We start from the raw sequence: 13,844 nt of genomic DNA, 5'->3' as shown, positions 1-13,844 counted from the left end.
TCTCTCTTTTTTCCCACCCTGATTTAATAATAATTAATATTTTCATTCTGTTGTTTAGAAGACACTAGTCAGATTTTAACTGTCACCACACGTTTAGCCCTTAATACCAGTATTAGCTTTCAGAAAAGCTGTCTCATGCTCACCCATTGTAGTCTGATCAGACAAAGGTGTTTCTTTGCAGGGATTTGGTCATGGCTTAACTGACTGTTGGTTGAAAACGTAAAAGAAAAACGAAAATGCCTGTGCGAAAAAAAATAATGCTATATCTCCATGACTCTAAAGACCAAAATCCTTTGTCTTCTCTTAGTTAATGTGGTTATTGAAACTGCCCCCTCATGGCACTGGGTTCCGTTTGGTCATCAGTTCCCAACCATCAACCCCCACTCACAAGTGGTACCATCATTTCAACTGCAACGTGTGAGCTGGGAGACGAGCCAGAGCCAAACCAGTGGGACTGCTTCACCAGAGCCTTGTTTCCAAATGCTGGCTGTGTTGTAGCCCAGCCCAGCTACCAGACAGGAGACATAAACACGCCACGGCTTTAAAGATGGAAATCCACCCAGCCTGTGAAATGTTTGAGCTCTGATCTCACACTTTCCAGCATCTCTCCGGTGCAGGAGTCACACCAGTGGCATGCACTGGGGTTGGGTGGGGGTAGGGTGCAATAATGACCTTTCAAATGTCAAATCTGAACCTTTTTTTTCTGCCTACATCGCTTGAATCTATCATTGGGGTCATCAAAAAATGCTTTAGGTGCTTTGTGACAAAATCCATGTTGTCTGGGCTGTGCCCTCCAGCTGCCCCAACCACTATAGCCTTCTCTGTTCCTGGTGTGCTGTCAGTCACAGGACACAGCCTTCTCTGCCCAGCTGGGAACAGGGTTGGGGTTAGGTTTTTTTTTTTTTCACCCCATGTCACTGAATCATCCCAGCACAACCAGCACATAAGGGTTACTTTGAGGTTAGAGGGTGCGGGTTGTTGGGAGGGGAGGGGGGTTTACAGAGGTGCGCAGAGGAGAAAGAGTGCAATGAACTCTTTTAAGAGCCACAGTGATGAGTAATGGAGCGTGCTTGTGAGAACCAGCATTGGGGGCCATTTGTGGTTAAACATGAGCATGTCGCCACATACCATTGTGCCATTTCCCATCAGCAAGGCCTTCCACCCCCCCGACAGCTCGTTCCAGCCAACCCCCTCCAGGGCGTAGACAGCACATTCCATCTCTATCAATAGATGAGGAGGAAAAATGGATGATTTATCTGTTTAAAGATAGCCAAAACCAGGCAGTTATGATGCAGCCATGTGTTATTCAGCTGACTTTGAAAGGCAATTGCAACATTTAAAGCTGTTTGTTTGTTTGCTTTTCAGTCTTCGATTAGAACGTTGTTTCAGGGAAAAAAATTCAAATGATGTCCTAAGTACCAGTCTGCGTTTTGATAAAAGGTAAAATGTGAGTTGTGCTGGCCTGCAAGTCTTGTTCTTGTCTGGTACAGACCACAACAAATGTCACATCATCTTGATTTAGTTTTATTGCAGTGATGCAGAATGATTATTCCCACTCATCTTAAATCATATTTCAAGTGTAATGTCTGTCAAACATAATTGCAAAAGGTTTTTTCTATATTGTGCAGCCCTAATGCTATGGAATATTTTTTCATTTAAGATATTTTATGAGTCTATCAATCCAATTCATCACTGCAGGTGTGACAAAAAGGTATGTTTGACCATAATTAATTCCAGCCCATAATACTGATGTTTATCTGAATGAGCTGACTGAGACAGACTTGCACACAAGGTAACATCTTCAGTATCTGTTTGAGATGGTTCAGTACTTCAGGCAGCAACACCAGACTTGAGAGACAGCTGACAAATGCTACAGCACCCTCTACTGTCGACACTTCATTGAATCAACTATCCTGTATTGTCACACAGTGAATGTTCCTCTGCTCTTCAAAATGCAGAATCAAACATTTGAAACAATGACTCAGATCAAGTACTGTTTGGACATGGATTCAACATTTCTTTTATTGCGATTTTACATATTGTTCCTGTTGTTCTTACACTTGCCATTATGATTCTGCTGAGTGGGCCCTAGACTGTACAATTCCACAGTGGACCTGTTTGACCACAGGTGAAATTTAATAAAGCATTGTTTTAATTTTGTTCCTTCCCAGGGTGCCGGAGACAGCTTCATTGGAGCACTGGCATTTTACATGGCTCATTATCCCACAATGCCTCTGGAGGAGATGGCCCGCAGAGCCAATCAGGTGGCAGGAGTGAGTGTACAGGCTGATGGTACACAGACATCGTACCCCTTCAGGAAGCAGCTACCAGCTGAACTGTTCTGAGAGCAGAAGTCTTGCTAACCTGTGAATATAACTTATAAAATAAGCTGCTTTAAAAAATTAACAAAATGATGAAACTCCTCAGGATTGTTAATGATCCAACTGGTGTTACCTTAATACAAAGCTAGCTTTAACTTGACTGTCAATGTAATGGTTAAATTAATAAGTTTATCTTCACATGGGCACTACCTACAAGTGACCAGCATTCATTTCTGTAATTTTTTATTGATTTCTTCAATAATTGATCTTAACACTGAGCTTGTACAGCACATCATTTATTTAATTTCCCCAAATAGATCATGTTTCACAAATGGTTTAGTTGCAGGTACTCAATTTAAATAGAAAGTGGCACTGAACCTTAATCATTGACCCTGGATTTGGATCTTTAATAGCACCTTAACATGTTATTCCATGACTTAAGATCAAGACAGTTGTGTTGGACCAATAAAATACCTGCAAACACAAGAGTAGCAGTTTGCTTTAAATGGTGGTAATAAATCATTTCTTGACGCCTGGTCGAGGTTTGCATAATGCAGAAGTGGTGCACTGGAACGAGCAGAGGCCTTCTGACAGCTCCAAGAAGAAATCCTCTGATGGTGTTGACTGACGAAACACCATGTACAACCCATGACAATAACAATAGTCTGTTTAACCCCAGCAGGTTTAGGTTATGTCCATATATTCTGGTGCATTCTTAAATCGATCTGATCTTCCTCTTCTCAAAGAATAGGACGTGCTTGTTCACTGCAAAGACAGAAAGCGGATTTTAAAGAGAAGTCAGTGTCTGGAGTAAATAAAAACATTTTTTTTTCTTTTCTTTTTTTTTGACGATGTAAAGGAGAATGGGTGGCACAAGAAGAGCTTGAGCTTATAGCTGATATGATATAGACAGTACCTTTTTGTAAAACTGTAGTTTACTGGAATTGGTGTCAACAATTCTCTTTAAGTAACTTAGCTCCCAATGTTCACATCACATAGCAGGTAATACATTTATCATGTTTTATTTCATTTAAATTATCATGACTGAAACAGCTGCCTGCTACAATGCAGGTATATACAGGGGTCCTTAAAACATTACCATCCTAGTACAGTTACCACAAACATGTGTTTGACCCTTTTCCCCCGTATAGATAAAATGCATGGTATGGTGGTTTTCCACCCCTTCACACCGAGGACCCCTAGACCCTAAACCCACACAGATTCACAGATAATTTGTGATAGAAAATAAAAATTTTAAAGAAAATCAGCCACAAGAGGTTTGGTCATTAAATGATTTCCCTTTTTTTCTCGGGGGGGGCAACCTCAAACACCTTCAAGGACCTCTGGGGGTCCTGGGATGCCACTTCGAGAATAACTGGCCCGACGCACTGTGCATGTGTGCGTGTGGCATCAGCAGGTCAGAAGTATCTTACCAAATGGATCATGTTTGCGCAGCACCAGTTTGTCTCTGAGACGGTTCCTCTTTGTGTTGAAGAAGTAGCCTGTCCCTGCAGCGCTCACCATCTGCACCAGGACGGTCCTGATGGGAAACAGCCAGTCAGAAAGTCAGCACCACAGTTGTTGCTGGAGATAACACCTTTCCATTTTTAGCATTCAAGTAACTTCCACTTACTTTGATTTTGCCTTGGCCACTGGGGAAACGAAAAACAGCAGTTCGTGTTTAGTAACGTAGACAGTAACGTGTGAGTATATTTACGTAAAAAACAGGCTAACAGTTGGTTAGCATTAGTTAAATCTGACCGCTAAATACACAACAATAAAAGCTGAGCGCATCATGTGGACAGTTCTAACCCAGGTACAGGCTCAGTGATCGACAATGTAACGTGCTAACATAAAGCTAGCGACCTGCTACGTTGAGACAGCCCTGCACATGCAGGTACCCGACTCTTTCAATAACCACACACATGTATCAATATACTCACAATTAACGGTGGTAAGAAACATTTTGCTCACTGAAAAGCCACAACCATAAGACAGTATCAGAGGAAAACAACGTTAGCTTGAGGTAAGTCACATTGAGAAGTCTGTCCGTCCGGTTCAACAAGCACTTCCGGTTCCCCTTAAAGGAGCAGGAGCAGTCATCAACACCTACCGTGTCACTGTAACCATGACTGTAACTCTTTACTTCTCGCTGACACATTCAAGAGCACACGAAAGTGGCTAGGTTGAAATGAGGTATTAGGATAGTAAGACACAGGTAAGTATTTATAAACCACACATCACAAAGAGAACGATGCCGGCATTAGAAAGCAAGACGGTTGCCAATTATGAACGACTAGGAGACAAAAATCAGATTAAAACACGATACAATACAAATGGACGGATGTAAACACACAACAACATCAGGCTCTAGATTATGGTCTAAAAAACAAACAAACAAAAAACAAAAAAAACAAATAAGAACATGAACAGGATATGAGGCTGAGCAAAGTAATTCCTTTAGGATTATATAGTGGATCATAAGGAGATAATTGTGAGCAGTGACTCTGGATTTCATCAGGTATTTCTGTCTTCTAATACACATATTGGGGTGAAGACAGGTAAGCCTAAATGGCAGTTGTGCATAAGATATATTGCTTTGTTTTGTTTCATCCTTTTTAAGACAGAATAACGCTGGATTTTTAGGGCAGACACACTGTAGAGATTTTTTTGCTCAGGGAATGCATTCACCAACTCATGCTCTGTGGTCTGATTAAGGGCTTCAATTATCCTTTAAGGTCGTTTCGCAGAGGGACATTGAAGTAATCACTTGAGAGGACATCATATTTACCAAAATGTTAGTGTTTATCCAACAATCTCCTTCTCAGAAAGGTCATTATAAGGTCCTGTTGCTCACCCCTGACCAAAACCTGTCTCACTCCAAAATAGTGCACAATTTACTTCTACCATCTGGATGTACAATTCAGCATAGTCATTGTACATTTTTGGTGAATGGAATATTCTAGCATTAAAAGGGGACTGGAGCAGGTCTATGGAATCCTTTAATATGGCTATCTCATTGCAGGCCAATTGATATAATGAAATGTGTGATGGGTTTGACAGTGGACACATTCTAGGTCCAAAGAGAGAGAAATGGTCTTAAATTCACATCCTTTCTGACTGCAGAAAAATAATCAGTGTCTGTCTGCCACTTGCTCCGGCACCTTGTGAATATCTGGGAGACTTGGCAGGTTTTGTGTGTTTTGTGTGTCATTAAAGGCACTTAAGTCTGGGCTGAGAACATAAAGAAGACCACAATGATGATTGAAGGTGGAGGAGGACATTTTTCTTTTTTGTATGGCCAGCTATACTTGATGAATAGTCTGGTCTGTCTGAGAGACGATGGAGCATCTTTATTTTATCCTGCCATTGTCTGAATAAACGTAATCTGTCTCTACCGGGCAGACGGGGACTGAGCTCTTCCTCTTCATGATTTCTTGTTGATATTTTTGCAGTAAGAGGTTGCCATGAGAGCAAATGAGCATCTCTAAAGAAATTCTGACCAAAATACAACTGTCAGATACAGTTGCAGTGGATGCAATGTCATGTGCTAATTGTCCCTTTGATATCTAGCAGATAGTTTTAAAGCAGTCTTTGTCAGTCCCAAAGTCCTCACAACTGTGATTTTCTGCTGAAAGAATGATGCTCACATCTCTTTCGCCATGTGCAGAGGCTATTTTTGTTTTACATGCAGTTTTACAGTTGACGTTGCTCCATCTCATTTTTACGTCATTCATTTCTATTTAGTCTCATGAATAAGCACAATAATTAAAGCCATCTTGGAAGAAGTTTACAATGTTGCTCATTGTTGCTGGTCACCATGTCTCTGTCCTCGGGGAAGCACCTCATATTTCGTGCAATGGGACATTGAAAATGATACTTTCTGGAATGTCCCAAAACATTGGCAAAAGCCTTTTCTTCCTCATAGTTCTCGGGCAGATGAATGGGTTAACAACGTCATCATGGAAGTCCCCTTAACTCCTCACAAAGTAGTAACTTAATAGCCTTTTGTGTGCTGGCAGAAAACACTGGTGTAATGAGGATTTAGGCAAGTATTTTGTCGTTTTGTATGACTACATAGAAATGGCAGTGGCTTCCATAAATGGGCATGCTCATAAAAGGCATGAGTGTTACATTACGAATTACTGGTTTCAGTTACTAATTATTAATAATTAATTACTACTTACTAGTTACTAATAATTGGTATCGGAGCATCGGAGCCAGCGACACCAACAGACTCACCAAACTCATCAGGAAGGCTGGCTCTGTGAGTGGCTATAAACAGGACACTCTGGAGGCTGTGATGGAGAGGAGGACACTGAAAAAACTGTTATCCATCATGGATAATCCTCTCCACCCTCTCCACCTCACACTGGTCAGACAGCGGGCCACCTTCTCCAAAAGGCTGCTTCAGCTTCGCTGCCATAACAACAGATATAGGAAATCTTTACTGCCACAAGCCATCACTTTATATAATAACTCTCTCACCTCTGCTCCCTGTAGGGTCTCCCAAGGCAAATTGATCTCAGGTGAGGGGCCAGACTAAGTATGGTTCAAAATACCCCATGGAAAATAGAGGTGTGAGGCGAGAGACCCTGCCCAGAGGAAGCCTGGGGCCCACGTCCGGAGCCAGGCCTGGACGGAGGGCCCGTGAGCAAGCACCTGGTGGCCGGGTCTGCCACGGGGCCCGGCCAGGCACAGCCCGAAAGAGCAACGTGGCACTTCTCCCTCCCCCATCCCGTGGACCCACCATCCGCAGGAGAAACCGCTGGGGTCGTGTGCGCTGCTACATGGGTGGCAGTGGTGGTGATGGGCCTCGATGACCCAGACCTGGGTTGCAGAGGCTGACTCTGGGGGCGTGGAATGTCACCTCTCTTGGGGGGAAGGAGCCGGAGTTGGTGCGGGAGGTGGGGTGTTACCGGTTGGATCTGGTGGGGCTTACCTCCACGCAGAGCGTTGGCTCTGGATCCAAACTCCTGGATAGGGGCTGGACGCTATTCTTCTCCGGAGTTACCAAAGGTGTGAGGTGCTGGGTGGGTGTGGGGATACTCACAAGTCCCCGGCTGAGCGCCGCCGTGTTGGCGTTTACCCTGGTGGATGAGAGGGTCGCCTCCCTACGCCTAAGGGCTGGGGGGAAAACTCTGACTCCGCGCATATGTGCCGAATGGCAGTTTGGAGTATGCGGCCTTCTTGGAGGTCCTGGCTGGGGCCCTGCAAGGGGGGGACTCCGTGGTCTTACTGGGGGACTTGAACACACACATCGTGTAGTGATGTAGAGGGTTATATAGGCAAAACATTACTTACCATTACTTATGAAAATCTAGCATTAGTTTCAGTTTGTCAATATGCTAAAGCATATAAAGACATTGCCTAATTGTAATTAAATTAGTACACTGTTCAGTTACAGTAAAAATCAAAATCCCAGGTGCTTTTAATTTATTCACTTTTTAGCCATACTATTTTTCCTGAGCCTATTGTTAGCATTGATCTGCTGGTTGATTAGTCTGTCAGTCCAAACCTTTGATCCAGATTGAAATATTTCAACAACTTTTGCATTGATTGATATGAAATTTTCGTAGGATATTCATTGATGAAAGATTGCAAATGTTCCCTTAATGTTTTATATACTGCCACGATTAGGTTGGATTTTTCAGTGAAATGTATCGTCAACTATTGAAAAGGTTGCCATTAAATTTGGTACAGACATTCATGTCTACCTCAGGATGGATAGCAGTGGCTCTGGGGATCCCTTGCTTTTCATCATTTCAGTTTAGTTTACTTAGGCACTTTTAATACTGCTTTTCCATTTGTAAGCACAGCTATTTGCATGTATCATTGATAACTGTTATATGAGGATGTTGAAACAAAGTAAACTTTGTTTTAGCGCTGTACCACCCGTCTACAGAGTAGCTTCTTCCCTCAGTTTGGGAGACTGTTCATTTCATTCTTAGTCCTCCGCCATAAAATAATAGTGAATTATATGACTTTCCACACCTGGATAAATCAAAATATTACCAGGCGACAGGGATTAAAAATAACTGTAATGACTACATAGAAATAGACAGTCTTCTCACTGATGATCTGATTTCCTTATATCACTCATATAGAGATATCATTATTAAATTGAGACTGTTTCATAACCAGGTCAAAGTTTTTTGAAATATGCTTCAATTAACGTACTTGTTATCTCTCTGAAAAATTAGGAAAGCGTTGCCTCATTGTCCCTGGTTGCAAGGCCCTGTTCCAGTGCTTTATGGATTATATTTATATTTGAATTTGCAAATTCACTTGGAGAAGCAGTTAATAACGTTAAGGTTCAATCTCACTGAAACTATTATAAAAAAACAGGCGATTGCGTGTCTCTGAAATCAATGAGAGCCCTTCAACTATCTCTCAAATCTCCAGTGTATTTTGGTCTGCACATTGTCACTCAGGAAGAACAATGCAGAGTCTGCTGGAGTAACAATGATGGCTTATTTTCCTGCAGAGCGTCTTTTCATCCAAAAGGAAAAGGGAGATCTAGTGTGTATGCGACATTGAGGTCCCTGTAGTGCAGTGATTAGATGAAAACAAAAATGTAGTAAGTGAACATGGACTAATGAGCCTAAATGGAGCTGTATCATAAACCCAGAGGGGGAAAGCCATGCATTAAAGCGGAAATGAGTGTGAATGTTAGTGGACAGGCCGCGGAGCGCTGTAACCAGGCAGGGAGCAGCTGTCAGGATGTGAGTGGAGGAGCTTGCGTCACTGAGGGATAATTCTGAGAAGGAGGATGAGACCACTAGCTCCAGCTTCAGCTCTCCTCCTCCTCCTCTTCCTCCTCCACCACCCCACCCACTCAGCACTCTCCACAGCCACTCTGGACGTTAGCTACTCTTTTCCTTCTCCCACTTTATCGCACTTACACTCTTCACTCCATCTCACATGGTGTTCCTTTTCATTTATGACCTATTATTTACCAGCTTGTGTATCACTAATGTCTATTTTAGATACTTGAATATTCGTATCCAAAGTGGCTTACAATAAGTGAACAGGTATGGTTCAGTGGAGTAAAAAGTGTCCATGACTGCATAAAAAAATCAAGCACTATGAGCTTAATAGATGATTTAATATAGTGTCTATAAAAAGTAGTCACCTCCTTTTTTTCCCTTTCATTGCTTTTAGAAATGGAATCATGGTCAATGTAATTTGTATAATGTAAAACATGTAACTTTAAAGTTAAAGTGAAAATAGATTTATATAATGTAATGTCAATTAATGAATAATATATAATATACAGTATCACCCTTTAAATGCGGAAAATAAGCCATAGTTGATTTCCAACAATGTGCATCTTTACACTTTTTCTCTACTTTTAGGCTTTAAAGGAGAGACATATTATGCTCAGGTTCATCATTTTAATTTGGATTGCCACTGGAGTAGGTTTACATACTTCAGTGCTCAAAAGACACATAGGTTCTCTCATATGCCATTTTCCTACCAGCACGTTTGGCTGCGGCGAGTCAAACCAAGCCACGCTGGCGTTTTAAAAACGTGAGTCTTTAACAGGAATGACTGGGCTTGTGGCTAGTGCATAGTTGGTTTTGATATTTTCTCGAGTTTTGTTGACAGTTTCAGCCTTATTCTTGTCAAGTTAGTATCTGAAAGAGCATCGTAGGACATGTTTCAGTTTCTTGAAGACATTTCATCTCTCATCCAAGAGCTTGTTCAGTTCTAACGAACTGCTTTGGTCAACGACTTACGCGTGACCCTAATGACTCTGAAACTAAGATCATGTGGGAACTTGACTCTGTAAGATTTCACACCCACACAGGGTTTGAGGCCTTCAACTCCAAATATTTAGTGAGAACAGGTTGAGTTAGTCTTGTCTCTGCTTGGTAGTTGTGATGCTGACTCAATCACTACTAGCTTCGCAGTCGCTCCTTCAAACACTTACTCACCTATCGACTTACTCACTTGCTCAGTCCGTCTCTCTTGCTCACTCACATATTTATTTGGTCAGTCGTAGATTGTTATACTTTGACAGACTGTCATACTGCCTTATTTACTGTTGGACTGAAAAAACCAACAAACACAACAGACAGAGAATAATCAATTTGTTCATCTCTCTATTCTTACACATGAGAGTCAGATGTCAGAAAACAACCTATGATTGGTAATAAAAAGCTGAATTAGGCCGACCTACAACTTCTTGTCAATGAGCAAGCAATAAAAACAAATATCTCATTGATAACTTACAACATACGACATCAAAATTTGCTATGTACATTGGAGCAGAATCAGAACAGAGCCTGACCTATATATCCGTTGGCTGATATTGTCAGACAATACTGGCCTATGATGGTAAAAGCTTATTTGGATAATTTAGAATTATTAAGTTCCCGGTGAACTTCACTGGTTCAGCGCAAATACTGTGTGTACATCAGCTGGTATAACAGTATTAGAATGTTTTACTTCCGATATCAGGGTGTCCAAAAATGGAATATCAGTTGGGCTCTGACAAAGAACAATGTTAGAATACATTTTTTTTGTTGTCTTGGTCTTTAATAATTACAAATTAAGTGATCCACTGTTTCACCATCCGGTAAATCTGTTTGCCATTAAAGTAGGGGGGTTTATCTGAACCAGCAGCTGCTGGAAGAAAAGTTGATGAAGGAAGAGTGAATTAAAACAGCTGAGCTATGGGCCATAAAAAGAGTTGGATGATAACGTTCTGTAGGTTATACAGGAGCGTCGACATCATTCACATTGCACATATTCATTTGTTCCATTGTTAATGAAAGAAATATTGAGTGCAGCTTTAAGATAATCAGTTCTTAAGATCAAGGGAGCCATCTCAACTACAATAAGATAATAGCCAGATTGAAATACTGTTCGCTTTACAATGCACATCTGACATATTCATCGATGTAGTTTGTAAGTCTTATTTAATAAACAACCAAAGCACTTGCTGATAAAGTGCGTGAACCCTGCTGTTGATTGTGTCCGCTATCATTAATATTTTAAGCAGCATGTGCACAGCTCCCCAGCACACCTGCATGTAGACACACACACACACACACACACACACACACCGGAGACACAGACCACTTCCTCCAAACAAGCCTCAGCTCGCATATTATTAGCTGTCACAACAACGGTTTGCTGTTCTTTTGACCTACCAACCTGATCACAGTAGGTGACACGATGACTCACACACACACTGAGTCGGAGGCACCAAACACCACACACTGGTTCCACAACTCCCTAGCTTGCGTCAGCACTATGCCCTATTAACTATTACATAAAAGGAAGGAATACATAACAAAAGGTTATTTCATAGTGTTTTTATCCCTTCACCTTACCACGTCTGTGTCTTTACCATCCATAGCAAACGGTTTTAATTTATTTCTTTTCAGAGAAGATATGACCTTTAAATCTAGAGAGGAATACCCTGCCTACAGCCTACAGTCCAACATCTGAGGAAATATTACTTGAAGAAGGTACAGAGATGTTAGGACTTTATCTTCAGTAGGTATACAGTGGGGAGACATCTGAAGGACAATCCTATGGTATGAAACAGACACACAAACAAAATAAAATCTAAACGAGACTGAACAAACCATGCAATCATCATCACATCATCTGACTATGATTTCTGTAGTGTGAAATAATAGATTAAAGGGGATTTTTTAAAAATGCAGTTAAATTTACTGGTTATAAGTGCTATTCAGTCTGTTGTATGATCTCTATATTCTTCATGTTCTCTGCCTCTGCAAAGTGCTTTCTAAACTTTGAAAAAAATAACCCTTGTGATGTCATCAGGGTTATTTCAATGTGAGAGGAAGTGAGAAAGAAAAAAAATTGGAGGTGTAGGGTTGAAGAGAAATGGACATTTATAGGAGGCAGCAGGAGTTAAAACACCACAGAGTTGTTGTAACGATATATATGATCCAGTGTTTTTGGAGCTTGACTCTTAGATACTAGACGTCAACATATGCTTGCCTGTGCTGCTTACCATTTTGATCATTCTTTCAAAATCTGTATCCTGTGATTCCTCCAAGTTTATAGAAGAAGAACCTCACTAGTTTGCAAGAGTCGCCAAATTAGGCATACTTGTTGATCAAGAGAAAAATGACATGGTATTTAAAAGATATCAGACAAGGGACCAGAAATGGCACAATAAACACAGTATGGATCAAGGCTCAAGTAAGGATCTTGACCTGGCTAACATGTGCAATTTTTTGTTGAAAGTAAGTGAAAGGCTTAGCCTGGTTTTGATCTAAATGTAGGAACCCAGAGAACATGCTAAATGCTGATATGTTTCCCACCGTGCGAAGTGATGACGCATTATTTACATACGGTGGTGGTGCATAAATAAGGATACTGTAGTAAAATGTACACACCGTTCATCATCGCTGGCCTCCATGCTGCCAACTGCTTGTGTGTTCTTCTCTGTTTTAAGCACATTCGTGATGTGAAATGTGATGTCAGTGACGTACAATGTAACGCTTCAAAAAAATCACAGATGGGCTGTCTTGCCTGTTCCAAAGTGGAAATGGGATCATAGGCGATTTTTAGCTGGTTTACCCACGTTTAAAAAAAAAAACCTGAGTAGATGTGTTAATTTTGGTGGAAAAGCAGAAAGGAAGCATGTATTCCTATAGAAAAGTGGGAGGTTAAGTAGCTTTTTCATGGATGGCCAAATGAGGTTGTGTTTGAAGGTGGGATGTTGGGGATATAATTGACTGTTTTTGACTACTTTTGATTATACCATTATATTTCACCTTAAAAACTCTTTGCCTTGCCTCCTTTGGTGTCATTATGTTCAGCACAACCTCACATGTTTGACTGTACAGTTATTTTTTTTTCCTTTTGACGTACTATATTAACACTATGGACCTAAAATCACAAAATAACATAAAATCAGAATGGGAAAAAAAACACAAATATGTTTAATGAACCAATTACATTAGTTATAATAAATAAAATAATATAAATTGTTGATTGCTAAATTTGTGCATAAGTTTTTGAAATTTACAAACTTATATGTAACTATTTACATTTAAATGCAGGCGATGCCTCAGGCTCAGGGCTCCTCAGCTCATTCCTGCCTGTTCCACATTCAGCAGTCTTCTCCTTGTTTTGACTCACAACACAAAAAAACGACTACACTACACACTGAACACACTACACTAAACACTATATAACATATTAACTGTACACTCAAAACATGCTATATGTCGCAAATCTCTCAACTCTTAAGGTATGTTGTGGAAGTGAGCTCTTCAGTGATTGGCTCTGGTACGCGTGTGGCTATGGTGGCTATTTTTGACAATGCTAGTGGAATTCGTAAAGCATTTATGAAATAATGTATTAACGGTATCATTGTAGTCCAAACAAATGCGACATTGCACACCCTTGAACCAAGCAGCAGCCATGTTGAAACTCTCAGATTAGTCTGATCCTGATTTGCAGAGATATTTGAGGCACACATACACAGACAGACAGAGATTCTTGCTTTTATAGAGAGATTCTTGATTA

The 13,844-nt window shown here is 40.8% G+C and overlaps 2 protein-coding genes across 4 annotated transcripts in view; one reads left to right on the top strand and one right to left on the bottom strand.

Moving 5' to 3' along the window:
- rbks (ribokinase) overlaps window positions 1-2,807 on the top strand; it is a 41,178-nt gene extending 38,371 nt beyond the window's left edge. For all 3 annotated transcript variants that reach the window (XM_037125397.1, XM_037125396.1, XM_037125398.1), the window contains exon 9: window positions 2,172-2,807. In XM_037125397.1, the coding sequence (XP_036981292.1) occupies window positions 2,172-2,345 (174 nt within the window). In that variant the 3' untranslated portion in view covers window positions 2,346-2,807. The remainder of the gene's footprint in view (window positions 1-2,171) is intronic.
- On the bottom strand, window positions 2,602-4,407 carry mrpl33 (mitochondrial ribosomal protein L33). Its single transcript, XM_037125399.1, has 4 exons — window positions 4,265-4,407; window positions 3,955-3,973; window positions 3,755-3,861; window positions 2,602-3,086 (listed from the first exon to the last, which is right to left on the bottom strand). Exons 1-4 carry the CDS (start codon window positions 4,284-4,286, stop codon window positions 3,037-3,039), a joined length of 198 nt encoding a protein of 65 aa, XP_036981294.1. The 5' UTR covers window positions 4,287-4,407; the 3' UTR covers window positions 2,602-3,036.
- Between the last annotated feature and the right edge of the window lie 9,437 nt (window positions 4,408-13,844).

This window comes from Acanthopagrus latus, chromosome 16 (genome assembly GCF_904848185.1).
Source record: "Acanthopagrus latus isolate v.2019 chromosome 16, fAcaLat1.1, whole genome shotgun sequence".
NCBI classification, from domain to species: Eukaryota; Metazoa; Chordata; class Actinopteri; order Spariformes; family Sparidae; genus Acanthopagrus; species Acanthopagrus latus.
This window is presented reverse-complemented; position numbering and strand designations above follow the sequence as displayed.